Source organism: Bufo bufo, chromosome 9 (assembly GCF_905171765.1).
Source record: "Bufo bufo chromosome 9, aBufBuf1.1, whole genome shotgun sequence".
NCBI classification, from domain to species: domain Eukaryota; kingdom Metazoa; phylum Chordata; class Amphibia; order Anura; family Bufonidae; genus Bufo; species Bufo bufo.
The window spans coordinates 64,797,966-64,825,457 of NC_053397.1; the positions used below are offsets into that span (position 1 = coordinate 64,797,966).

General features: G+C 48.4%; 1 protein-coding gene and 1 long non-coding RNA gene across 4 annotated transcripts in view; one reads left to right on the forward strand and one right to left on the reverse strand.

Annotated features, from left to right (window-relative positions):
* Positions 1–537: 537 nt before the first annotated feature.
* Positions 538–4,789, forward strand: LOC120978543. The gene is made up of 2 exons (XR_005774114.1): positions 538–4,603; positions 4,636–4,789. It is a non-coding gene; the product is annotated as an uncharacterized LOC120978543 (long non-coding RNA).
* Positions 4,790–6,303: 1,514 nt separating this feature from the next.
* SUCO (SUN domain containing ossification factor) overlaps positions 6,304–27,492 on the reverse strand; it is a 104,191-nt gene continuing 83,002 nt past the window's right edge. For all 3 annotated transcript variants that reach the window (XM_040406744.1, XM_040406743.1, XM_040406742.1), the window contains 2 exons: positions 9,737–9,792; positions 6,304–8,476 (listed from right to left, as the gene is read on the reverse strand). In XM_040406744.1, the coding sequence (XP_040262678.1) occupies positions 8,030–8,476; positions 9,737–9,792 (503 nt within the window). In that variant the 3' untranslated portion in view covers positions 6,304–8,029. The remainder of the gene's footprint in view (positions 8,477–9,736; positions 9,793–27,492) is intronic.

A 27,492-nucleotide genomic window follows, 5' to 3' on the forward strand; every position in this document is an offset into this window, starting at 1 on the left:
ACTGTCGTGGGAATTGACACTTCTCCATGGAGACCTAAGGTAAGTTCACATGACCGTTATTTTTCCATTCTTCTGATCCATCAGAAGAACAAAAAAAAAAAAAAGAAAAAAAACAGATCCTGTCCTCATCTGAGATCCAGTTTTTAGACTGAAAAAAAGTGCTGCATGCAAGGAATTTTTTCCATCTAAAAAAAAAAACTGGATCTGATGGAAATGGCTCAAACGGATGCCAAATGTGCTAAACTAATACAGATTTTTTACAGGATGTTTTTTTTCCCCTTCATTTTTCTGATGTATCAGAATAACGGAAAAATAACGGTGATGTGAACACAGATGCCATCAGATGTGCCGCAGAGCTACTATCCAGATCTCTGGATACAGTTTTGTTTAAAGCAATTTGCAACTCAAATATACGGTAACTTTTTGTAGAAGGCGAACAATCCGGGACGTCAGAATATTCCTGCCACTTTTGGTGACCCAATTGTAACCAGAATACACAGCTTTATACGTAAAAAAAAGATAGGCCAGATATCAAAGACAAGTCTTCATATTTATTTGGAAATTCACAGTTTCTAAATTGCACTAAGGCTCTGGAGTTACACTTTTGTTCACCATATATTTGTAAGCAAAAAAAATAATTTAATTTTATTCCTTTTTCCTGCTTTTTTTATCTGATCTTTAAAAAAGAAACGTAAGGTTCGGGTGCTCAAATTGTCTGCATATTTTCTACACAACCTCACTAAGGGAACAATTGCATTTCGTGTTAAGTTCAAAAAACAATATTAGCAAATACAAGGAGTGAGTGGAATACGGTGCTGTACATGGCGCCCATACAACATGGAGCAAGACGACTCCTGGGTTCCTGGGGGAAAATGATAGGTAATGCACGATAAGCCTATTCCATCTGATGGTCGAGGTTGTGTCATACCTGCACAAGGACATGTATTGGAGTTATCCATGCAGTTCCAAGTAAATGGACCCTTTAAAAGTCTTTTTAATGTATATATACACACACACACACACACACTAAAACCCTGCCTGTACCTATACATACAAGTTCATACTAAAACATACTATGAATATATCTGGCGGGAAACCTTCTTTGATCTCTGTAAGGCTTTATGCACACAATCATATTTTACATCTGTGTGCTACCCGCATATGAGCACGCTGACCCATTCGTCTCTACGCAGCCATGTACACATCCGTGCTTTGTGCAGATCCGTGTGGTTGTTCCAAAAAAGACAGAACATGTCCCTTCTCATAACCCTTTCTATTGATGGGAATGGGAACTATATGGAATGCACACAGAAGGTATTTTGTGTATCTGTAGTTTGCGGGCGGAAATACGGTCATGACTGTGTGCATGAAGCCTAACGTGTTCCCCGTTAAAATACAGCCAAGTTGGAGTTACACATGCTAAAATCTCATGAAAGCGATTTACCAGTATTTCCCCATTATAAGCTGAATAAATGCCATGGCCGACAGCAAGAATCTGCAGGATATCAAACAGTTACCGACTATTATTATGTCTTGTTACAGCCTGCGCTCTACAGGCAAACTATTCTCCATCTTCAACCAGTATATAGCACTGGTCTCCAACCTGTGGTTCTCCAGTTGTTACAAAACCATAACCAACGTAATGAGAAGGGGAATACTGTATCAACTGCAAAGGTGGAGCTACGTTCACATCTCCATTCATTTGACTCAGCAGAGCAGGATACTAACGTTCACCACCGGACCCCATAGACCAGGGTTTCTGAACTGCGGTCCTCGGAACCCACCTACTGGTCAGGATTTGAGAATTTCCCGCAGAATGAATCTCTGTGGCAAGTCCTGATGCATCGACACTAATTATATCACCTGCTCAATACTAAGGAAATCCAGAAAACATGACTGGTAGGTGGAGTTGAGAAACCCTGCCATAGACTATATAGGTGGGGCTGGCTGGGATCAAGCCACTCTCCAGTGAAATGTCTGCTTTCGGCTGGATAAAAACAGTTGCATGCAATGGTTTTTCTGAGCGAAACCCAGCACTCATGCCGGAACACAGCTGGACCCCACCAGGCTGTTTTCCGGAACAGCCTCCTGGATCTAGCTGAATGGAGATGTGAACAAAGCCTTAGAGACAACTGGTATATGGAGTATCGGAAGGCTCTATGGGCAATTTGGGAACATTTGGTTTCCCAAGAGCTTTCCAGATCCAACTTGAATACCAAGTGAAGGAAAACGTAATTTTGTGTAGACATATTAATATCGCAGCTCCACAGTTAGCAAAATCCATACATTCTCAACAGCCTAAATAAACAGATAAATAAGCCACATATAGGCCATAGACATTTACAAGTGCCCCTTCCCCACAGTGTAAAGACCGCATTAGAAAGCAGAAATAATATCACTAGTAATAAGACATATATAACTCATTAAACAGGAGCTAAGGCCAGCAGACAGTGGAAGCCATGATAGTACCTGAACAGTAATGACCAGTGGGTCCTAAAACAATGCAAATGACTATTTCTGGCCACATACTCAGGCTGCAGATGTGGATGAATCTTAAGGAGCATCACTGTTCTAATAAGGCAAAAATTATTGCTCTGTTCCTCTTTATACTTTCAGAAATTAACACTGACAAATGTTTTTTTCCAAAATCTAAAGATACATTAGGTTCCAGCCACAAATATCTTTAGAGAACGTTTTTTTTTTTTTCACTTCTTAAAAAGCAAAGCATCTGGATATGCATAGTAGAATATGGAAATGTACTCCCTATGAACACATTTATGGATAGAGGCTACAAACCAACTGTGGGATAGACTAGTGTGTAACCATGGCTATTCTGGAGTCTGGAATCATAGAGACACCTCATTCTGCATAGGTGGTGGTGGTGTCCTTGAGGAACAACTCTTAAATGTATTTTACCAGCTAATATCATTCAGCCTAACCTGCTTAATCTTTCCTCAAATTATGGGTCTTAAAATGACTGGCAGTACTACAAGGATTAAAGTGCTTTGACGTGCTCCTAAAAACTTAAGGCCTTGGACAACTGTAGTCATATCATGAGCACTTTAATGTACCACACTAAAAGGTTACGGGAAGAGATGCAAGTCCAGAAATGTGAAGTGAAACTACAGATACATTTTTCACTTTACAACTAGGTCATGGGTGTTCCGGTTTCAAGATGGGTAACTACACCATAAATCTAGCTCTTCAGTCACTCTATGAAGACTTTTAGGAAACTATAGCATTCCATGAGTCACTCAGCATCATGGTACTTGACGTAGAGCTCAGCAGTAACAGGATTATACAATTATCAGAACACTTTGGCATGAAGGCCTAATGACTTCCATCAACCTTATGCCACAGAAATCTTCCTTTGTACAAATGTAAATGTATGCACTTGTGGTGTTTTCAGATCTTGCCAGTGCCCTACTTCATACGCTGTCATCTGTAGACTACAATTAATCTCCAAAAACAGGATGATGCATATGGGCTGTTTCATGTTCTGCATTATTTCAATAAAGTTCTTAGAGGTTCTAATAGGAGGCCATACATGGGTTCAAAGGTTTTAACACGAGCCACACATGGTTTCAGAGGTTCTAACAAGAGGCCACACATGGATTCAGAGGTTCTAACAGGTGGCCATACATGGGTTCGGAGGCAATACATTAGTTCGCTAACTTGACAAATCTCTCTATTGCCTCAACTGGAGGCTTATTTCCCATTTTATTTTTCTCCACCTACCAGGAAAGTTCTTTTTTGTGTGAATAGAAAAATGTATTGTTTCTTTGACAGACTTTGAGACCCTACAACCATCTCTGGATATTATACAATAAATGTAGAGGAGTCCAACAACGTGCAAGTTATCAGTGGAAGGCGTACAGCGAAAGGACTAAGGGGCTCATTTACTAACAGATATAGGCCACTTTTTGGCGAATATCTGTCAGATTGCAGCGCCCGCTTAGGCCAGGTCTAATAAAGGGGGGAGCGGTGTGGGCGGGGACCTGTCAGATCCTGTGGAGTATCTCCTGAGAACAAAAGAAGCATACTGAAATCCAACGCCCAAATCAGCTCATCCCTGACGGGGGGGAGGAATCTCCATATATTTAGATGGTCGGTCACTCCTAAAATATTTGATTTCAGCTGACAAGCTAATGTGCAAGGCCAGCTTTAGACTAAGTACCTCAGAAAAAAAAAAAATTAATTCTAAATAACAAAAAACAAACTTATAATAAATAATCTTTGCGAACATGTAAAAACCCATCCATTTAAACACCCATACAAAAAAACACAATCTTGCTACAAAAACATGGCGTAAAATCCAACTATGGGCAGAGTTCAAAATGGAATAAAAAAAAACAAAAAAAAAAAACATCCTGTGTGTAGATATTGCTGTTACAACACCCCTGGCTGTTCTTCAGGACCTCCACCTAATATGGACAGCTTTGTCGAGCTGCTCCTGGTGCACAGATTCTTCTTGTGGAAATCCGGCACAAGAGTGGGAACCACTGGTGTGCAAGAGGATTTGGCGGTGGGACTGAGCTGCTGAGCATGTGTGACCACTACAAAGTCAGGTGGATGTTCTTAAAAGGAATTAAATAAAGACCAGGTGGCGCAAGTAACAGCAATATCTAATCACAGGGGCATTTTAATTATTGCTTACAACTGAAATATCGATCTGTTATGAGCGATCTAAAAAAAAAAAAAAAAAAAGGGATATTTACATTAACTGGATAACCCGATTGATTTTTGTCTACCAAAATGATAAATTGATTAAAAAAAAAAAAAAAAAAAGTGTAAGCTGTGAACTAGCTGCCAACAGACATAAGAAATATATGCAAAGCATGACAGAATAACCTAAACACTTAAAGCACTTTTTACCTCCTTCATATTAGTTTTAAAAACAATGGATCCTTCGAGGGCATCTGTCAGCAGTTTTGTACCATGTTCATATGTGCCCGCATTGCTGAGAAAAATGTTTTTTATGACATGCACATGAGCCTCTAGGAGCAACGGGGGCATTGCTGTTACACCTAGAGGCTCAGCTCTCTCTGCAACTGCCGCACCCTCTGCACTTTGATTGAAAGGGCCAGGCAGGATTATCTTTTCACTACCTGGGCCCTGTCAAAGTGCAGAGGGAGCGGAGGTAGACTGCTGAGGGGAGAATCCGGGGCCTGGATAATAAACCGCTTAGTGTTGTATTACAACCAAAGCAGGCTAAATATTCTCTAATAACCTAAGTGCTGAAAAACTAAATCAGGGCAATTTGGAAAATCATTCCTGCAAAGACATGAAGACTAGACTAACATTTGTGGAGGTGCAAAGACTCATTTTTAAGCAAAATAAGACTACAATTCTTTCTCCACGCCATGTATTTTAGCTACACATTGGTACAGGCGACAGTGTAGAGGACATGCCTGGTTTATTAAATACTTGTATTCCTCATAGTATAACAGTGCTGGACCATCTTCTCTGTGTGGTAACAGGTCTCTGTTTATTCCTACTAGAACATTCTAAAATACAAGGTCGGGGTTCTGTCGCTGCACTGTGGCCCTAGCCAATCAGTGCTGACAGGGAGAATGCCATCACCCCAGTTGTCAATTTATTGAAACATTGCTAGGAGGGATAATAGAGGCCCAATGAGGGTTATAAGAAAAGATGCTCCAGAGTTCATTTTTAATGGAGAATAAAAGCATTTGCTATATGAAAACCAACATGTCAGGCCGGTGGACAGAGCCTCGTTAAACGCTAAAACAACATACTGTACTTAATCCACACGCAGTCAAAAGAGAGCTACAGGACAGAGACACAGTGTGAACAGTGCTAAAGTCTAACATATACATGGCTGGTCCTCCATATTTAAATAAATTAAAGGGAACCTGTCATCAACTTTATACCGACCTCACTGAGGGCAGCATAAAATAGTGACAGAAATGCTGATGTCAGCGGTGTGTCACTCATCAGCTAAAGTAAGTGGTTGCCGAGAACCAGCATCATAATCATTGCAGCCCAGGCCTGGAAAAGAGTCAAATCTACCTGAGAAGAGTCCTGGTTATTCATAATCTCCTGCTCTCCCCGCACATCTGCTGATGATTGGCAGTTCTCTCCTAGAAAGAAAACTAGGTAGAAGACGGTCAGTCATCAGCAGGTGGGCAGGAGAGCAGGAATTCATGAATAACCAGGACTCTTCTCAGGTGGCCGTGACTCTTTTCCAGGCCCAGTCTGCAATGATTGCGATGTTGGTTCTTGGCAACCACTTTTAACTTTTAAATGACAGGTGAGTTGATTTCAGCGGTCTGTCTCTAATTTATGCTGCTTTTAGTATGGGTAACAAAGTTGATGACAGGTTCACTTTAAGTAATGGGAAATGCTCAGGCTCAAGGCCTATGCTCTGAATACGTAAAACAAACAAAAAAAAAAAAAAAAAGCACATAACTCTGTAAATTTAAAATGATAAAATACATAACACCTTGCCCCTTCTTCCTGGGCCCACGCTCGTCTCTCCTTCCAGGTCCCTTCTAGAAAACACAGGAAATGACCTCTCAGCAAATAACTGGCCATAGAGGTGACCAGGAATGGGAGCAGCAAGGGATCGGTAAGGTGAGTATGACTCTTTATTATCTTACAAGGTTTGGTGCTTTTTTTTTCTCTCTTGCCTGACTATTTCTGACTGAATAGTGACCTATCCTCTGATTAGGTTATCAGCATCTGATCGTCAGAGGGTCCCGGGTGTCAGACACCCCCCACATGCTGATGACCTATTCAGAGGATAGGTTACCAGTTACAAATGGTCAGGTAACCCCTTTAATTTCAATCGGCCAGTCAAGTCCTTTAAGTCTCCATAAAGCAGAGCCTGCAGTGTGATCTAGCATCCATCAAAGCAGTTGCGTTAGATTAGAAAAAAGTGAACAGTACTGAGCTGTGACACCAAATAACATCTTAGGACAAAAGTGTCTCTGTTGCTTGAAAAATTGACCTTTTTCTCTAATCTTTTCTAAGTAGGACTAATTACCAGATTAGAAGAAAGCGAAACGTGGTCAGTAGTTTGTGTTCCCCTGCTGATATTTAATGGGATTAACCCCACGATTGATCAAAATCTAGCCGGGAAGGCTGGATATAAAAAGACCCCTTCCTTACCCAGTAAATCCCCCGTACATCGGTGAGGTCATTGACTGCCTGCAGCAGCCATGTGTTGGGACCATGACGTCTTTGCTGCAGCCAAGTAAATAAGCCTGGGGAGGACCGAAGCGGCATTTACTGGTCTAGATTTTGGCCACTCTCAGACAACCCCCTCATTTTACGCAAGTTTTTTCCTCCAAAACTGAATCACAGCTGAACGCATGGCACAACCTTTACCCTTAACACTGGTCAAAAGTACAACATGGGCTATAACCCAATCATAAGCAGATTTAATTTGGTGGCACCCATAGCAGCTAAGGGCTGTTCCAAACCCTATTCTTCTATAATCAGGTTTTTGGTTCACTGGGTCACAGACGGTCCCTCATGGAACGGTCTAGCTGCAGGATGCCTGGCACTCTTTAGTGTTGAACTCAGAGAAGCGGCAAAAAGGAATAAATATAAAAAAAAAAAAAAAGAGCTTAAAACGTGTTCTCTAAAAACCTAAAGTCACGCATTCACACTTGGTGCTTTTCCCTCCAGTGGCATTATAAATAGACAGAAGGCACATAAATATGGAAAGGTGCAAGTATGGGAACGACATCGGGGGTAGGACACGACAACTTGAGCTCAAGTTAAACCCAACAATTTGGGTAGTAATGTTTTTTTTTCCCCCAGTAATAAAACTGCGAAAAATCTAATCCTATTGAATCATTTAAAGAAAGAGTAGAGTCGACTCAATTCCCCGCTCAAACAAGTCCAGGTAGAGGAGACAATCCAAGTTCTCAAAGACCAGCCCAACTCATGTTGTGCACGTAACCCTTGAATGGTCAGCTGGAGCTTCCTTTACGTACTGGATTCAGGTAATAAAATAAAAAATAAAATAAAAATAATGTATAGATCAGCTACCCTGTGAGGATCAGAGACGACCGGAAACCGTTGTAACCCCAAACGTACCGACAGTCAAGTCTTTATTGGTTTTGATGATGTCATGCAGACTAGGCATGGACCCGGATTTAGTCTGTATTAACGTTTTGATGAACTTTCCTTGGTCCTGAAGAAGTTTTGAGCGCCTGCGCTTAATGGCTCTTTTTTCAGTTTTTGTCTTTTGGGGTTGTCCATTACAAAGGGCTGAACAGGCTGTGATGCCACAAAAGTAGGACTCCTCTGACTGGGAAGAGGTCTCTGAGCTGCCCTCGGATGGTGGCCCCTTGTAGGAAGAGTGGTACACCTCTCCCATATTTGAAAAGTCCCGCTGGTTTGTGAATTCTTTCTTAGTTTTTATGTCCCCATTTGGGAGTGCTTTTAATGGATCCATTGGTTTAATTGTCTCAATTTTCTCCGTTTTGAACTTGCAACGCTTTTTCTGTGGACAGAAAAATGGGGTGGGGGAAAAAAAATAAAAAATTAATTCATAAATCAGTAAAAGCATTTTAATAAATTAAAAATTGCTTAGACCGGATTTTTGGCCCGCATCCGATGCGCATTTTTTGCAGACCAGATGCGGAAATATTCATTTCAATAAAAAAATAAAATAAAAGAATAGGCATTTGTTACATAGTGCAGGACCTGCAAAAGGGGAAAGTGCGGGATGCACACGGCTGGTATCTGTGTTTTGTGGATCCGAGATTTGAAGACGGCAAAACGGATATGATCGTTGGAATGCCCCATTAAATGGGTTCTCCAGGAATTTGATACTGATTGCCTGTACTCAGGATAGGTCATCAATATCAGATCGGCCAATCAGCTGTTTGAAGTGGCCATGGTTCTCTGTGAGTGCTTAGGCCTCTTCCAAGGTCAGTGACGTCACCGTACATAGGTCACATGGCCTAGGTGCAATACCAAGCACAGCCACTGCCCAATTTATGGCAATTTATGTTTGGTAAGTTGCGAGGAGGCCGCAGTGGCCACCAGTCGCAGTAAGTGCTGTGCTGCAGCCCCTTCAAACAGCTGGGTGCCGGAAGTCAGACTCCTGTTGATCTGATATATTGATGACCTAGTCTGAGGACAAGCCATCAGTATCAAATTCCCGGGTAACCTATTTAAGCTGTCATACAAATCAGATTACATCAGCTGGGCAACCATCTATTGTGCATTGGAAGCCTTCCGGCTCTCTCACAACAGATATTGGGAGCGAGAAGGGTCGACATGTTGAATTTCAACATAACCAATGAATTCCTGCCAGTAGCTTCCTCCCCTGTCTGGAAGAACACATGCACACTTGGCTAATAGAAGTGTGCATGTGTACGGGAGAGTCAGGAGAGATGGCTATTGGCTGAATGAGCGTTCGGCTGACAGCCATCTAATATGTATGGCCAGCCTTACTCGGTGCATCTAAGGATCTCCAATCTATCACTGCTTTGTCAAACGACAATGACAGAGGTGCCTGTTTACTGTACGTGGTTATGTGAAAGCATCCGGCTAGCTTTAATAAGTGATGGAAAAAAATTAATAATAATAATAATAATAATAATAATAATATTATATAGCTTTTTTTTTTTGCTATGAACTATTGCCATCTGTTGGTCAAACAGTGTACACGCACCAGCAAGCGTGTGCTACAAGACATGTAGAAATGTTAAAAAAAAAAAAAAAAAAAAAAAAAAAAAACACACCCTAATCTTACCTTTTTCTCTGGAGAGAATTTCAAAGGCTCCACAATGTACAAATCATCTGGATCCACTATTAATATAAAACAAATAGATAAATCTACATGATCATACATGCAAGTTTTCAATTTAACAGAAAATTACACCATAATTTAAGTGAATGGGAGCAGAGCTGCAGTACTCCTGCAGTGGACACTGTACAGTTCCGATGCTGGGCCATGCAGTGTTGAACCTCCACCGATCTGAATTAGATGAGGTTTCCCGAGGATAGGCCACCAGTATCTAAGTCCTGGAAAATTGCTTCAAAAAATGTGAATCAAAATAGTTATCATATAGTTTTACTTTAATCATACCGATATGTATGTGCATGGTATGCCCTTCTGTAATAAGTAATATTATAGGGAACCTGCCAGGACAACCATGCCTGATCTGCAGATAGCATGGTGTAAGGAGCAGACTGATATATAGATTTAGAGGAAAACGTTCAGGATAAGGGCTCATGCACACAAACTTATTTTCTTTTCATGAAATAGAACATGTCCTATTGCTGTCCGCATTACGGACATGGATAGGACTGCTCTATTAGGGGCCAGCTGTTCCATTCCGCAAAACACGGAATGCACATGGATGTCAGCCGTATTTTTTGCGGATTGCAAAATACATAAGTCGTGTGCATGGGCCCTTACTTGTATTTTATATATTTAATGGCTCATGCACACGACTATGTATTTTGCGGATTGCAAAATATGGATCCGCCCAAAAATATGGATGATGTCCGTGTGCATTAAGTGTTTTGCAGAACAGAACAGCTGGACCCTAAGAGAACCGTCCTATCCTTGTCTGTAGTGTGGACAATAATAGGAAGTTTTATTTTTTTGCAGAACGGAAATACGAACATATGGAAACGGAATGCACATGGAGTACCTTCCGTTTTTTTTTCTTATGTGGACCTATTTAAATGAATGATTCCGCATACAGTCCGCAAAAAAATAAAAAAATAATGGAACGGACACGGAAAGAAAAAGGAGACTTTTGTATTACTTACCAGTAAAGTCTCTTTCTCGCTCTTCCTTGGGGGACACAGGAAACCATGGGTATAGCTCTGCTCCCTAGGAGGCGTGACACTAAGTGAAAGCTGTAAGCCCCTCCTCCATCAGCTATACCCTTCAGCCTGGAGAAGAGACTGCCAGTTGCGTGTCCAAGTAGTGAAAGATAACCACCAACCGGAAAAAGAACCGTCAAGCCCCAACGGGGGCAACCAAGCCGGAACCACAACTGTAAACCCAAATGAAGGGCGGGTGCTGTGTCCCCCAAGGAAGAGCGAGAAAGAGACTTTACTGGTAAGTAATACAAAAGTCTCCTTTTCTCGCCCATATTCCTTGGGGGACACAGGAAACCATGGGACGTTCCAGAGCAGTCCCAGAAGGGAGGGACCAGAACAAACTAGACCAACACCGGAGGCATCAATCAACTGCCGCCTGCAACACCAGACGGCCTAAAGCAGCGTCAGCCGACGCATGAGTATGCACCCTGTAGAACTTGGTGAAGGTGTGCAAGGAGGACCAAGTGGCCGCCTTGCAAATCTGCTCCGTAGAAGCCCGATTTCTCTGAGCCCAGGAAGCCCCGACCGCTCTAGTGGAATGAGCGGTAACACCGAGGGGCGGAACCTTGCCCTTGGCGAGATAAGCCTCAGTAACAGCCATCTTGACAAAACGGGCGATAGCAACTTTGGATGCCGCCAACCCTCTGCGCGACCCCTCCGGAACCACAAAGAGCGAGTCAGTACGCCTGAAAGAGCCGGTTACCTCCAGGTAAGCCTTGAGCGCCCTGACAACGTCCAGGCGATGAAGTTCCCTCTCCCTAGGGTGGGAAGGGGAAGGACACAAAGAGGGGAGAACGATGTCCTCGTTCAGATGAAAGGCGGAGACCACCTTAGGAAGGAAGGAAGGGACCGGACGAAGAACTACCTTGTCCTGGTGGAACACTAGGAAAGGTTCCAGACAGGAGAGTGCAGCCAATTCGGACACCCTCCGAAGAGAGGTGACTGCTACAAGGAAAATAACCTTGCAGGACAGAAGTCGCAAGGAAACCGTCCGCAGAGGCTCGAAAGGAGAAGCCTGGAGCGCTGAGAGAACCAGGTTCAGGTCCCAGGGCGGTACCGGAGGCCGGTACGGGGGAACCGCGTGAGCCACGCCCTGAAGGAAGGTCTTGACAGGACCAAGGGGGGCCAGTGGGCGCTGAAACAAAATGGACAGCGCAGACACCTGACCCTTCAAAGAACTAAGACCCAGACCTTGGGCAAGTCCGCTCTGCAGGAAGGACAAAACGGTGGGGAGAGAAAAGCGGAGCGGAGGAATCCCTAGATCGGCACAGAACCCCAAATAGGTCCTCCAGGTCCTATAATAGATCCTAGAAGAGGACGGCTTACGGGCGCGGATCATGGTGCGGACGACGTCCGCAGAAAAACCCCTACGTGTCAGGACGGTGGTCTCAACAACCACGCCGTCAAACGTAGGGACCTTAAACGCGGGTGGAAGATCGGTCCCTGAGAGAGAAGATCTTCCCTGGCGGGCAGCGGCCAGGGCGCGTCCGCCAGGAGCAGCATGAGGTCGGCATACCAAGACCGGCGGGGCCAGTCCGGAGCGACCAGAATCACCGAGACGCCTTCCGCCGCGATCTTCCGAAGGACCTTGGGCAGGAGTGGGATGGGAGGGAATATGTATGGACGCGCGAAGCCTCGCCAAGGAAGAACGAGGGCGTCGGCTCCGCAAGCTCCCGGATCCCTGGCCCTGGACAGATAGGCGGGGACCTTGTGATTGAACTTGGAGGCCATGAGGTCCACGTCCGGTATGCCCCAACGAAGGCAAATGGCCTCGAATACCTCCGGGTGAAGAGACCACTCGCCGGGGTCGACAGTGGTGCGACTGAGGAAGTCCGCCGCCCAATTGTCCACCCCTGGAATAAAAATTGCCGATAGGGCCGGGACGTGGGCTTCCGCCCAACGGAGAATGCTGGAGACCTCCCTCATTGCAGCAGCGCTGCGAGTGCCCCCCTGGTGGTTTATGTACGCCACAGCCGTGGCGTTGTCCGATTGTACACGAACTGGATGACCCTTCAACAGATGAGTCCAGTGTCGTAGAGACAAAAGGGCCGCTCTCAGCTCCAGGACATTGATCGAGAGTTTGGACTCCAATGGAGACCAAATGCCCTGGACGGATCGGGGAGGAAACACGCCTCCCCAGCCCAAGAGACTGGCATCGGTTGTAACCACCAACCAGTTGAATGGCAGAAAAGACCTGCCCAGAAGAGGGGACTGTAACCACCAGCGGAGAGATGACCTCACCGGAGGCGATAGATGGAAGGGATGATCCAGAGACTGCGGCGATTTGTCCCAGGAGGAGAGGATCGCCCGTTGGAGAGGGCGGGAGTGAAACTGCGCAAACGGGATCGCCTCGAAGCAGGCAACCATCTGCCCCAAGACCCGCATGCAGAAGCGGAAGGACGGTCGACGGTGGAGAAGGAGACCCCGAACCGCCCCACGGAGGATCAGACGTTTTTCCGAGGGAAGACGTACTTCCGCCGCTCCCGTGTCTAAAAGCATTCCCAGGAAGACCAGTTGTCTGGAGGGGGGAAGGGAGGACTTGGGGAAGTTGATGACCCAACCGAACCTCGTCAGAGTCTCTAGAGTGAGATCCACGCTGGCAACCGCTTGAGAAAGGGACGGAGCCTTGATGAGGATATCGTCCAAGTACGGTAGCAGAAAAACACCCCTGGAACGGAGTAAGGCCAAAACCGGGGCCAGGACCTTGGTGAACACCCGGGGGGCTGTTGCCAGCCCAAAGGGAAGGGCGACAAACTGGAAGTGGAGGTCCCCCACGGCGAACCGGAGGAAGCGATGGTGACACCGGGCTACCGGAACATGGAGGTAGGCATCCTGTATATCGATGGAAGACATGAAATCTCCCTGCTCCAGGGAAGCCACCGCGGAACGGAGGGACTCCATCCGAAACCGTCGAAGGAGGAGAAAACGGTTGAGCTTTTTGAGGTCCAAAATGGGCCGCATGGAACCTCCCTTCTTGGGAACTACAAAGAGGTTCGAGTAGAACCCTTGGAACCTTTCCTCTAGAGGAACGGGGGTAATCACCCCCCTGTCCAGTAAGGCTTGAACGGCCGCGGAGAACGCAACCGCGCGTTTCGGGTCCCGTGGCAGGCGGGAGCGAAAGAACCGATCTGGAGGGAAGGATGCAAATTCGATTTTGTATCCGGAGCACACAATTTCGAGGGCCCAGGCGTCGGAGACGTGAGCCAACCAGACGTCCCTGAAAAGGAGGAGCCGGCCCCCCACCCGGGTGGGTGGGGGCGCGCCTTCAGGCAGAGGATTGCTTTGCTGCGGGTGTGCGGGCAGCCTGCGGCTTGCGCCAGGAGGGCTGCGCCCGAAAAAACGGCTTCCTATGCTTATCCTGGGGAGGAGCCGAAGCGGCAGCTGTGGTGGGAGCCCCAGAGGCCCTGCGGGAGGACCGAAAACGAGACGCACCAGGGCGTCCGCGGGGGGCGCCCCTGGCTTGGGGTTGAGGAAGATGGGTGCTTTTACCACCCGTGGCCTCCGAAATAAGTTCGTCTAGGCGGACCCCGAAAAGGCGGGAACCCGCAAACGGTAGCCCCGCCAAGGAACGTTTGGAGGCAGCGTCCGCTTTCCAAACCTTCAGCCAGAGCTCCCTCCTGACGGAAACTGCCAGGGCGGAGGAGCGTGCAATAAGGGCTCCCGCATCAAGGGAGGCCTCACAAACAAAATTCCCGGCCCGAACAATAAGCTGGGCCAAGGAACGCAGGTCCTGGATAGGGACGTCCGAGTCCAACTCCTGTTCCAGCTGCGCACCCCAAGCAGAGATTGCTTTCCCTGCCCAAGCAGAGGCAAAAACCGGTCTGAGAGCAGAACCGGAGGCAGCAAAAATGCCCTTAGAAAGGGTCTCCATGCGACGGTCCTCCGCTGACTGAAGAGAGGACCCGTCGGGAACAGGGATGGCCGTGTTCTTCGACAGCCGGGCCACAGGGGGGTCCACCTTGGGTGGGGAAGACCATGTGGCCACGACATCTGCTGGAAAAGGATAGCAAATGTCCAGCTTCTTGGGGTTGACAAAACGGGCGTCCGGTCGAGCCCAAGCCTTAGACACCACAGAGGAGAAATCAGAGTGGATTGGGAAGACCTTTGAGACCTGCCTGGGTCTGATAAATGAGACGCTAGCTGCGTCCGAGCTAGGGGGATCATCCTGCACCTTAAAGGTGTCACGAATATCAGAGATGAGTTGACCCATCGCTGAGGCTAGCTTGGACGGCAGGGCCGAGTCCATTTCCAAATCTGAAACCGCCAATTCACCTTCAGAGAGCGAATCCTTTGGGGAGGAGAGGCTCGTCTGGGTGCGCACGCGTGGCGGGGAGAGGGAGGCATCCGAGGAGGAGGCTCGCTCTACTCTAATACGCTTCTGAGAGTGCCTAGCTCGGGAGGGGTCACTAAAGGAGAGTGAACCCGCTGCAGCGGCAGAAGCGGTGGACCCGGAGGGCGCGACAGTAAGAGTGGCGTCCTGCGGGGTAGGCGGCCTGTCTATTAGGCGGCCCACGACATGAGTGAGGCTTTCCACGGCCTGGGACAGGGATCTAGCCCAGTCAGGCGGGTCAGAGGCAGCAGGGAGCGACACAGCGGGCGACTGAGGCTGCGGTGGAGCCCGACATGCAGTACAGTGCGGATCAGACTGCCCCCGGGGAAAGGGTTCCCTACAAGCAGTACAGGCATGGTACCAAGGCTTGGCGGCTGCAGAAGGGTCTGACATGGTGGAACAAAGATGTTGCACTTAAAGTGGGAGACCCCAAGGAAAGAAACGGGGATAACACCCAAGCGACAGTACTGTGGCACGGAGGGGGTTAAAAGTCCTACCAGACCCGGATGATGCAAGCGGCAGCGGTAAGGGGGAACAGACTGAGGAGGCTGTGGAGGAGAGGCAGCAGCACCGGCTTCGGATCGCACTGCAGAGAGGATTCCACGCAGCACTGTGCGATGAACCCGGAAGTAGCGGAGCGCATGTAGGAAGCTCCGCCCCCTCCCTGCCGCTCTGAAGCAGAGCCGCGCGCGCGCGGCAAAATGAACTTAACCCCCAAGGATAATGAAGTGCCGGCCTGAAATGGCGCCGTTCACGCCAAGAAAGCGGCCCCCTCCGCGCCTGGATGTGGCAGAAGGCAGCGTCCCTGCCAAGGACTTGCCCAGATAAACTCCCCTGCCCGGTAACGGTCCGATATCGGGGGGGGGGGGGGGGGGGAGGGGTGGGCGCACGATGTAGCAGTGGCCATGTAGTAACAGTGGCCATGGGAGCCCAGGAGGCCTGTAGCAGCGGTGGGAGGGAGGAAGGGGAGGCTGGAGCAGCCTGTCTCACCATACGCTGTCTTCACCCTCAATCCATCCAGCGGGGTCGCCCCTTCAGCTCCTGGCACCGCAGTGGCAGGAAGCCGGGGGAGGGACTTGGCGTGCGGGCGACCCTGAGCTGGCGGGACGCAGGGGAGCGAGGCTGCCCTGGTCCACCTTGTCTTCTGTGGGGGAGGCGGCAGTGCGGAATTACCGGCACTGGCGCAACTCAACCCCGGGAGAAACAGAGGGGTCTAATGCGCCTCTGTTGTCCCTGTAAGTAGAAAAAAACCGAATTAAAAACAACAAATAACGTAAAAATAAAAAATCATAGGAAAACAACCCTGCATAAGCAGGGGGTGTCTTGCCTCCTTGGACACTAAGCAAAAACTGGCAGTCTCTTCTCCAGGCTGAAGGGTATAGCTGATGGAGGAGGGGCTTACAGCTTTCACTTAGTGTCACGCCTCCTAGGGAGCAGAGCTATACCCATGGTTTCCTGTGTCCCCCAAGGAATATGGGCGAGAAATACATTTGTGTGCAGGAGCCCTTAATCTTGACTCTTTCTATGCTTAGGAGTCCAGTGGGCGGTCCTACTCAGTGACAGCTCTCTGTATTCACACTCATGCAGGTCCGGCAGCCGGTCACTGAGTGGGACCCCTCACCGGACACCTAAGCACAGACAGAACAGAGATTTCAATGAATAAAATACAAGTTTTACCAAATGTTTTCCCACAAAGCATCAATTGGATCTGCACCTTCTGCTCTGTACCAGGCTACCTGTAGATAATCATGCACATCCTGACAGCTACCCTTTAGCAGTAAAAGGCAGGAAAACCTGACAAGGTCCTATGGCAAAAAAACATTTGAAATCATTTATCATTCATCCTGTATGTACTCTCATACTCCAGCATCTCTTCAGTTTTGGAATAGATTACATGAGATGATTTGCTACACGTATGGAGACACTCACCATTTTTATTTTTAAAGTCCATTAATACGACAGACACTAACACACACCCACAAAAAAAAACACCTCTGACCCTTTTTTAACCTCTTCCGGACATAGGGTGTACAGGTACGCCCTGATGTCCCGGTACTTAAGGACACAGGACGTACGTGTACGTCCTATGTATTTCTGATCACCGCCGCACGGTGGGCGGTGATCGGAACCAGATGCCTGCTCAAATCATTGAGCAGGCACCTGGGGACAATTCGCCGGGGGGTCCTGTGACCCTCCTGTATCGGCGATCGCTGCAAACCGCAGGTCAATTCAGACCTGCGGTTTGCAGCGCTTTCGGGAGGTTTCTGATCCCTGCGGTCTGTGACATGGGATGGCCGAGTGGTTTGCAGAGTGTCAGCACATTGTCAGGCGTTTAACCCCTTCCATGCCGCGGTCGAGGTTAACAGGGAGGGAGCTCCCTCCCTCTCCCAACTAGGGGTGCTGTGCCTTTTCAGCCCCCCTCCCTCCATCACCCACTGCTCTGTTGTGATAGCGAGTAATGGTTACCATGGCAACCGGACCCCTTTACAGCCTTCCGGCTGTCCATGGAACTGATCAGAGGCTGTCCATGGTGCTGATCAGACTTCATGCTAAAGTGAAAATACAGTACAGTACACTATATAGTGTACTGTACTGTATTATACAGACATCAGACCCACTGGATCTTTAAGCACCAAGTGGGTCTGGGTCAAAAAAATAAATAAAAATAAAAAGTAAAAAAAAAATGTAAAAAAATAAAAAATAAATAAAATCTTATGTATGCCAAAATAGTACCAATCAAACCGCCACAATAACCCGCAAAAAATTAGCCCTTAAATGAGACAATGGCCCAAAAAATAAAAAAAACTATGGCTATCAGACTAAAACGATTTTTTTTTTAAATCAAAAACTCAAGATTTATGATGGCCCTGATTCTGTAGTTTACAGAAATGCCCCATAAGTGGTTGTAAACTGCTGTATGGCCACACGGCAGGGCGCAGAAGGAAAGGAACGCCATATGGTTTTTGGAAGGCAGTTTTTGCTGGACTGGTTTTTTTGACACCATGTCCCATTTGAAGCCCCCCTGATGCACCCCTAGAGTAGAAACTCCAAAAAATTACCCCATTTACACTACACCCCTCAAGGTATTCAAAACAGATTTTACAAACTTTGTTAACCCTTTAAGTGTTATACAAGAGTTAATGGCAAATGGAGATGACATTTCAAAATTTACATTTTTTGTTACCTTGCCTCACAAAAAGTGTAATATAGAGCAATCAAAAATCAAATGTACCCTAAAAAAGTACCAACAGAACTGCCACCTTATCCCGTAGTTTCAAAAAGGAGACTTTTGTATTACTTACCAGTAAAGTCTCTTTCTCGCTCTTCCTTGGGGGACACAGGAAACCATGGGTATAGCTCTGCTCCCTAGGAGGCGTGACACTAAGTGAAAGCTGTAAGCCCCTCCTCCATCAGCTATACCCTTCAGCCTGGAGAGAGAGACTGCCAGTTGCGTGTCCAAGTAGTGAAAGATAACCACCAACCGGAAAAAAAAAAAAACTGTCGAGCCCCAACGGGGGCAACCAAGCCGGAACCACAACTGTAAACCCAAATGAAGGGCGGGTGCTGTGTCCCCCAAGGAAGAGCGAGAAAGAGACTTTACTGGTAAGTAATACAAAAGTCTCCTTTTCTCGCCCATATTCCTTGGGGGACACAGGAAACCATGGGACGTTCCAGAGCAGTCCCAGAAGGGAGGGACCAGAACAAACTAGACCAACACTAGAGGCATCAATCAACTGCCGCCTGCAACACCAGACAGCCTAAAGCAGCGTCACCCGACGCATGAGCATGCACCCTGTAGAACTTGGTGAAGGTGTGCAAGGAGGACCAAGTGGCCGCCTTGCAAATCTGCTCCGTAGAAGCCCGATTCCTCTGAGCCCAGGAAGCCCCGACCGCTCTAGTGGAGTGAGCGGTAACACCAAGGGGCGGAACCTTGCCCTTGGCGAGATAAGCCTCAGTAACAGCCATCTTGACAAAACGGGCGATAGCAACTTTGGACGCTGCCATCCCTCTGCGCGACCCCTCTGGAACCACAAAGAGCGGGTCAGTACGCCTGAAAGAGCTGGTCACCTCCAGATAAACCTTGAGCGCCCTGACAACGTCCAGGCGATGAAGCTTCCTCTCCCGGGGGTGGGAAGGGGAAGGACACAAAGAGGGGAGAACGATGTCCTCGTTCAGATGAAAGGCGGAGACCACCTTAGGAAGGAAGGAAGGGACCGGACGAAGAACTACCTTGTCCTGGTGGAACACTAGGAAAGGTTCCAGACAGGAGAGTGCAGCCAATTCGGACACCCTCCGAAGAGAGGTGACGGCTACAAGGAAAATAACCTTGCAGGACAGAAGTCGCAAGGAAACCGTCCGCAGAGGCTCGAAAGGAGAAGCCTGGAGCGCTGAGAGAACCAGGTTCAGGTCCCAGGGCGGTACCGGAGGGCGGTACGGGGGAACCGCATGAGCCACGCCCTGAAGGAAGGTCTTGACAGGACCAAGGGGGGCCAGTGGGCGCTGAAACAAAATGGACAGCGCAGACACCTGACCCTTCAAAGAACTAAGACCCAGACCTTGGGCAAGTCCGCTCTGCAGGAAGGACAAAACGGTGGGGAGAGAAAAGCGGAGCGGAGGAATCCCCAGATCGGCACAGAACCCCAAATAGGTCCTCCAGGTCCTATAATAGATCCTAGAAGAGGATGGCTTAGGGGCACGGATCATGGTGCGGACGACGTCCGCAGAAAAACCCCTACGTGTCAGGACGGTGGTCTCAACAACCACGCCGTCAAACGTAGGGACCTTAAACGCGGGTGGAAGATCGGTCCCTGAGAGAGAAGATCTTCCCTGGCGGGCAGCGGCCAGGGCGCGTCTGCCAGGAGCAGCATGAGGTCGGCATACCAAGACCGGCGGGGCCAGTCCGGAGCGACCAGAATCACCGAGACGCCTTCCGCCGCGATCTTCCGAAGGACCTTGGGCAGGAGAGGGATGGGAGGGAATATGTATGGACGCGCGAAGCCTCGCCAAGGAAGAACGAGGGTGTCGGCTCCGCAAGCTCCCGGATCCCTGGCCCTGGACAGATAGGCGGGGACCTTGTGATTGAATTTGGAGGCCATGAGGTCCACATCCGGTATGCCCCAACGAAGGCAAATGGCCTCGAACACCTCCGGGTGAAGAGACCACTCGCCGGGGTCGACGGTGGTGCGACTGAGAAAGTCCGCCGCCCAATTGTCCACCCCTTGAATAAAAATTGCAGATAGAGCCGGGATGTGGGCTTCCGCCCAACGGAGAATGCTGGTGACCTCCCGCATTGCTGCAGCGCTGCGAGTGCCCCCCTGGTGGTTTATGTACGCCACGGCCGTGGCGTTGTCCGATTGCACACGAACTGGATGACCCTTCAGCAGATGAGTCCAGTGTTGCAGAGACAGAAGGGCCGCTCTCAGCTCCAGGACATTGATCGAGAGTTTGGACTCCGATGGAGACCAAATGCCCTGGACGGATCGGGGAGGAAACACGCCTCCCCAGCCCAAGAGACTGGCATCGGTTGTAACCACCAACCAGTTGAGCGGCAGAAAGGACCTGCCCAGAAGAGGGGACTGTAACCACCAGCGGAGAGATGACCGCACTGGAGGCGATAAATGGAAGGGATGATCCAGAGACTCCGGCGATTTGTCCCAGGAGGAGAGGATCGCCCGTTGGAGAGGGCGGGAGTGAAACTGCGCAAATGGGATCGCCTCGAAGCAGGCAACCATCTGCCCCAAGACCCGCATGCAGAAGCGGAAGGACGGTCGACGGTGGAGAAGGAGACCCCGAATCGCCCGACGGAGGGTCAGTCGTTTTTCCGAGGGAAGACGTACCTCCGCCGCTCCCGTGTCTAAAAGCATTCCCAGGAAGACCAGTTGTCTGGAGGGGGGAAGGGAGGACTTGGGGAAGTTGATGACCCAACCGAACCTCGCCAGAGTCTCTAGAGTGAGATCCACGCTGGCAACCGCTTGAGAAAGGGACGGAGCCTTGATGAGGATATCGTCCAAGTACGGTAGCAGAAAAACACCCCTGGAACGGAGTAAGGCCAAAACCGGGGCCAGGACCTTGGTGAACACCCGGGGGGCTGTTGCCAGCCCAAAGGGAAGGGCGACAAATTGGAAGTGTAGGTCCCCCACGGCGAATCGGAGGAAGCGATGGTGACACCGGGCTACCGGAACATGGAGGTAGGCATCCTGTATGTCGATGGAAGACATGAAATCTCCCCGCTCCAGGGAAGCCACCGCGGAACGGAGGGACTCCATCCGAAACCGTCGAAGGAGGAGAAAACGGTTGAGCTTTTTGAGGTCCAAAATGGGCCGCACCGAACCTCCCTTCTTGGGAACTACAAAGAGGTTCGAATAGAACCCTTGGAACCTTTCCTCTAGAGGAACGGGGGTAATCACCCCCCTGTCCAGTAAGGCTTGAACAGCCGCGGAGAACGCAGCCGCGCTTTTCGGGTCCCGCGGCGGGCGGGAGCGAAAGAACCGATCTGGAGGGAAGGACGCGAATTCGATTTTGTATCCGGAGGACACAATTTCGAGAGCCCAGGCGTCGGAGACGTGAGCCATCCAGACGTCCCTGAAAAGGAGGAGCCGGCCCCCCACCCGGGTGGGGGCGCGCCTTCAGGCAGAGGACTGCTTTGCTGCGGGTGTGCGGGCAGCCTGCGGCCTGCGCCAGGAGGGCTGCGCCCGAAAAAACGGCTTCCTACGCTTATCCTGGGGAGGGGCCGAAGCGGCAGCTGTGGGGGGAGCCCCAGAGGTCCTGCGGGAGGACCGAAAACGAGACGCACCAGGGCGTCCGCGGGGGGCGCCCCTGGCTTGGGGTTGAGGAAGATGGGTGCTTTTACCACCCGTGGCCTCCGAAATAAGCTCGTCTAGGCGGACCCCGAAAAGGCGGGAACCCGCAAATGGTAGCCCCGCCAAGGAACGTTTGGAGGCAGCGTCCGCTTTCCAAACCTTCAGCCAGAGTTCCCTCCTGACGGAAACTGCCAGGGCGGAGGAGTGTGCTATAATGGCTCCCGCATCAAGGGAGGCCTCACAAACAAAATTCCCGGCCCGAATAATAAGCTGGGCTAAGGAACGTAGGTCCTGGATGGGGACGTCCGAGTCCAACTCCTGTTCCAGCTGCGCACCCCAAGCAGAGATTGCTTTACCTGCCCAAGCAGAGGCAAAAACCCGTCGGGAACAGGGATGGCCGTGTTTTTTGACAGACGGGCCACAGGGGGGTCCACCTTGGGTGGGGACGACCAGGTGGCCACGACATCGGCTGGAAAAGGATAGCAAATGTCCAGCTTCTTGGGGTTGACAAAACGGGCGTCCGGGCGAGCCCAAGCCTTAGACACCACGGAGGAGAAATCAGAATGGATTGGAAAGACTTTTGAGGCCTGCCTGGGTCTGATAAAGGATGATGGACAAAAAAACGCTTGATGTAGCAGCGGTGGGAGGGAGGGAAGGGGAGGCTGGAGCAGCCACTCTCACCATACGCTGTCTTCGCCCTCAATCCATCCAGCAGGGTCGCCCCTTCAGCTACTGGCACCGCAGTGGCAGGAAGCCGGGGGAGGGACTTGGCGTGCGGGCGACCCTTGAGCTGGCGGGACGCAGGGGAGCGAGGCTGCCCTGGTCCACCTTGTCTTCTGTGGGGGAGGCGGCAGTGCAGAATTACCGGCACTGGCGCAACTCAACCCCGGGAGAAACAGAGGGGTCTAGTGCGCCTCTGTTGTCCCTGTAAGTAGAAAAAAACCGAATTAAAAACAACAAATAACGCAAAAAATAAAAAATTATAGGAAAAACAACCCTGCCTAAGCAGGGAGTGTCTTGCCTCCTTGGACACTAAGCAAAAACTGGCAGTCTCTCTCTCCAGGCTGAAGGGTATAGCTGATAGAGGAGGGGCTTACAGCTTTCACTTAGTGTCACGCCTCCTAGGGAGCAGAGCTATACCCATGGTTTCCTGTGTCCCCCAAGGAATATGGGCGAGAAAATGGGGTAACTTTTTTGGAGTTTCTACTCTAGGGGTGCATCAGGGGGCTTCAAATGGGACATGGTGTCTAAAAACCAATCCAGCAAAATCTCCCTTCCAAAAACCAAATGGCGTTCCTTTCATTCTGTGCCCTGCTGTGTGCCCGTACAGCAGTTTACGACCACATATGGGGTGTTTCTGTAAACTGCAGAATCAGAGTAATAAATGTTGAGTTTTGTTTGGCTGTTACCCCTTGCTTTGTTACTGGAAAAAAATGGATTAAAATGGAAAAATTTGCCCAAAAATGTAAATTCTGAAATTTTATCTCCATTTTCTATTAAATCTTATGGAACGCCTAAAGGGTTAATAAAGCTTGTAAAATCAGTTTTGAATACCTTGAGGGGTGTAGTTTCTAGAATGGGGTCATTTTTGGGTAGTTTCCATTATGTAAGCCTCACAAAGTGACTTCAGACCTGAACTGGTCCTTAAAAAGTGGGTTTTTGAAAATTTCAGAAAAATGTCAAGATTTGCTTCTAAACTTCTAAGCCATGTAACGTCCCGAAAAAATAAAAGGTCATTCCCAAAATGATCCAAACATGAAGTAGACATATGGGGAATGTAAAGTAATAATACCTACAAAAATAGTTACCATGTATTATAGAAGTAGAGAAATTGAAACTTGGAAACTTTAAAATTTTTAGTAAATTTGGTATTTTTTTTATAAATAAAAATGAATTTTTTTGACTCCATTTTAGCAGTGTCATGAAGTACAATATGTGACGAAAAAAAATAATCTCAGAATGGCCTGGATAAGTCAAAGTGTTTTAAAGTTATCACTACATAAAGTGACACTGGTCAGATTTGCAAAAAATGGTCAAGTCCATAAGGGGTTAAGCGGTTGTCACTTCAGCAAATGGCATTTATCATGTAGAGAAAGTTAATACAAGCCACTTACTAATGTATTGTGATTGTCGAGATTTGCAAAAAAGTGGCCTGGTCCTTAAGGTGAAATATGGCTGTGTCCTTAAGGAGTTAACCAGGGTGTTTTTTGTAGGAAATTAGACATGCGCAGTGACATCATGTGAACAAGTGTTTTGATATCCAGCCATGAGACAATACATAACAGGTTGTGCACTGACGATTGCCTGGCATTGCATGGTTTCTATGTGGGAAATCCTCACAATACAAGCACTTCGGGTTCCTTGAACGCTGGATGAAAGAAACACAAATAAGAAGATTTGTGCCTAGCCTCAGTAGCCAGGTCCCAAAATTTCTGTTCCGCCTATCTGAAACCTTTTGTATCGTAGGACACACCAGCATATTTTAACCCTTTGCTAAGATATTTAGGAGTTGGCCCAAAACTAAAACCCATGCACAAAAGAGGCGACAACCACCCCAAATCACACTCCACAAAAAAAAATCTATTGAAGGGGAGAACAGGGAAGAAACAGCAGCACAGCCAAGGTAAGATGATGAGGAGTCACCGTGTTACCTTGGCTGTGCCGCTGTCGCATGCCTGTTCTCCGATTCTTCTTCAGTCGTTGATCTGGTGCTACAAGCAATCCGGAAGGAGCGTCCGGCTGCACCTTGGATTGGCACAGCAGGCTGTTGCACCCCGAGCACCACATTTCCAGGTGAGAAGCTCTACAAGAGCGCATCTATCTATACAGCGGTCCTCCCTATGGTTCACTCTCCTCTTTGGAAGACCCGATTCTCCACTAGCTCCAGCAGTCCCATGCCATTTGAATAGAGCAGCAGAATGTGCGCCGCCCCATTCATACGGAGAGAAACTGCAGGATGGGCCCCCCCCCCCCCCATCAGACACTTATCTCTCCTCTCTGTGTTTTCTCACATTTCTCCTGCAGTCTTTATTGGTCCTTTACAGCAATAAAATCAAAAAGGAGATGAGCCAATGCCCTCGCCTGTATATTATAGTAGGAGTGACACTAAATACCCATTTACTGGTGCAGGCTTTATAGATTAAAAGGCCTAAACGAAAAACACTACTGGTTCCTGGTGATGGATGCAGACTGCCTCTGAACAGCGGACCTTCCTCACCCCTGCACTGCATTCAGCTTTCTTCACTAATGTAAGGAGAACACAGCAGGTTCCTCAAGGCTAAACAGGGAGGCACAAAAAGAACGACAATGGAAGCATTTACTGTCGACCTATTACCGGTAAGTAACTGAGATCTAGATCTCCAGGGGTGATGTACCGCTGGGCGCAGGCTCTGAACCTTGCAGATGATATCCTACATGTTGCATTCTGATTTTACAGATTTTCATAATTTATTAAGCAATATATTCACCCGGTCAGACTATTGAAATCGGATCATCTGTACAATGACTATTCAAAACTCATCTAGAAGGTGCAACTGCATCCGCTAGACAAGAAGAACCAAGTTCCTCTACCAGGCTTAGAAAACTGCTCCCCGTCCGCTCAACTTAAGGGCAGAGATGATTCCGAGAGGCAGGACAGGTAAGGGGAAGCTGATCACAGCCACCTTATCCACATTTTGTACGACTGATTAGCTACCACTTTTACCCTTTAGTTCAGGGGTTTGAGGCCATCTCACAAAAGATATCCATGTTACATGGCCTGTTCTAGCAACATGCCTGCTTTTTAGCGACACACAAAGAATTCAGCCTTAGGCTACATGCAGACGACGTTCTGTATTTTACGATTCGTAAAATATTTGGAGGACGTCTGACATCAATTCTTTTTGTGGATCTAGTGTAACAATGCCTATGCTTGTCGACAAAACGGACAAGAATAGGACATGCTCTATAATTTTTGCGGGGCTACGGAACGGACATACGGATGCGGGTAGCACACGGTGTGCTGTCCGCATTTTTCTGCAGACCCATTGAAATGAATGGCTCCTCATCCTATCCGCAAAAAAAAAAAAAAAAACGGAACAGACACGGAAATTAAATACATTTGGGTGCATGAGGCCTTATACTGGTTAATGTTGGTGTGTTCGCCCTTTAAGAGGTTGTCTCACTTCAGCAAATGGCATTTATCATGTAGAGAAAGTGAATACAAGCCACTTACTAATGTATTGTGATTGTCCATATTGCTTCCGTTGCTGGCTGGATTCATTTTTCCATCACATTATACACTGCTCATATCCAGGGGTCATGACCACCCTGCAATCCAGAAGCGCTGGCCGAACTTGAACACTAAGAAAACGCACCGGCCTCTCAGGTGACCGGGACCAGAGACCGGTGCTTTTTGTCGCCGGTCATTTAGTGTGCAAGCATGGCCACCGGTGCTGGACTGCAGGGTGGTTGTGACCCCTGGATATGAACAGTGTATAATGTGATGGAAAAAGGAATCCAGCCAGCAAAGGAGGCAATATGGGACAATCACAATACATTAGTAAGTGGCTTGTACTTTCTCTACATGATAAATGCCATTTGCTGAAATTAATGGGAGGCTGATTTGAAGAGTTTTTTTGGGGGGCCGATTTGAGGCGGAAATGTGAACTGGCCCCAAGTCCGTGGCATGCTTTGTGTGTGTCATATCTGTGTCGGACTTCAACCTTTGCAATGCAGTACACTTTCTGCTACCCAGCCTTGTTCACACAGACAGCCTCTTCATGTCCACATGGCTTAACATACAAGTTAGGGTCCATTCACACGTCTGTATGTGTTTTGCGGATCCGCAAAACACGCACAGCGGCAATGTGCATTCTGCCTTTTGCGGACCACACCGCCGTCACTCTCATAGAAAATGCCTTTTCTTGTCCGCAATTGCGGACAAGAATAGGACATGTTCTATTTTTTGCGGAGCGGAAATGTCGATCCGCAAATGCAGATGTGGTCAGCACATTCCGGCCCCATTGAAAATGAATGGGTCGGCACCTGTTCCGCAAAACTGCGGAACGGATGCGGACGTGTGAATGGACCCTAAAAGTAATCTGCCACGTATTTGCCACAGAAGGGATCCTTGGTTTTCAGCTGCAGAGCGGTAGTTTGTCATGCCACAGATGGAAGGATGGATTTACCCCATTCAAAAGGCGCACGGATTCATCTACTGGTTCAACAATAACCAATTTAAAATTCACAAACTCTAAATTCTTCCCAAGTAATTTCCTGATGACCAAGAAAGTGCACAGTTTAGAGCGTGCTGCAACGTGAACGTGGGGTCCTTTATTTCTAATCTGACTAAATCAGCTTTCGGCTCCGAGTGCTTGGTGACGAGTGAAGAGTACGATGGTCACTCCATTCGTCTCTATGCTGCTGCTGGAGACGGCCGCGTACATCGCTTAGTGCCACAGAGATGAATGGAGCAGCAGTGTGCATGCAGGACTGTCAGGGGACAGGCGAAAAGTTCTTCTGGTGGGACAACCTTCATGCCAGGCCTAATAATTTGGTTTG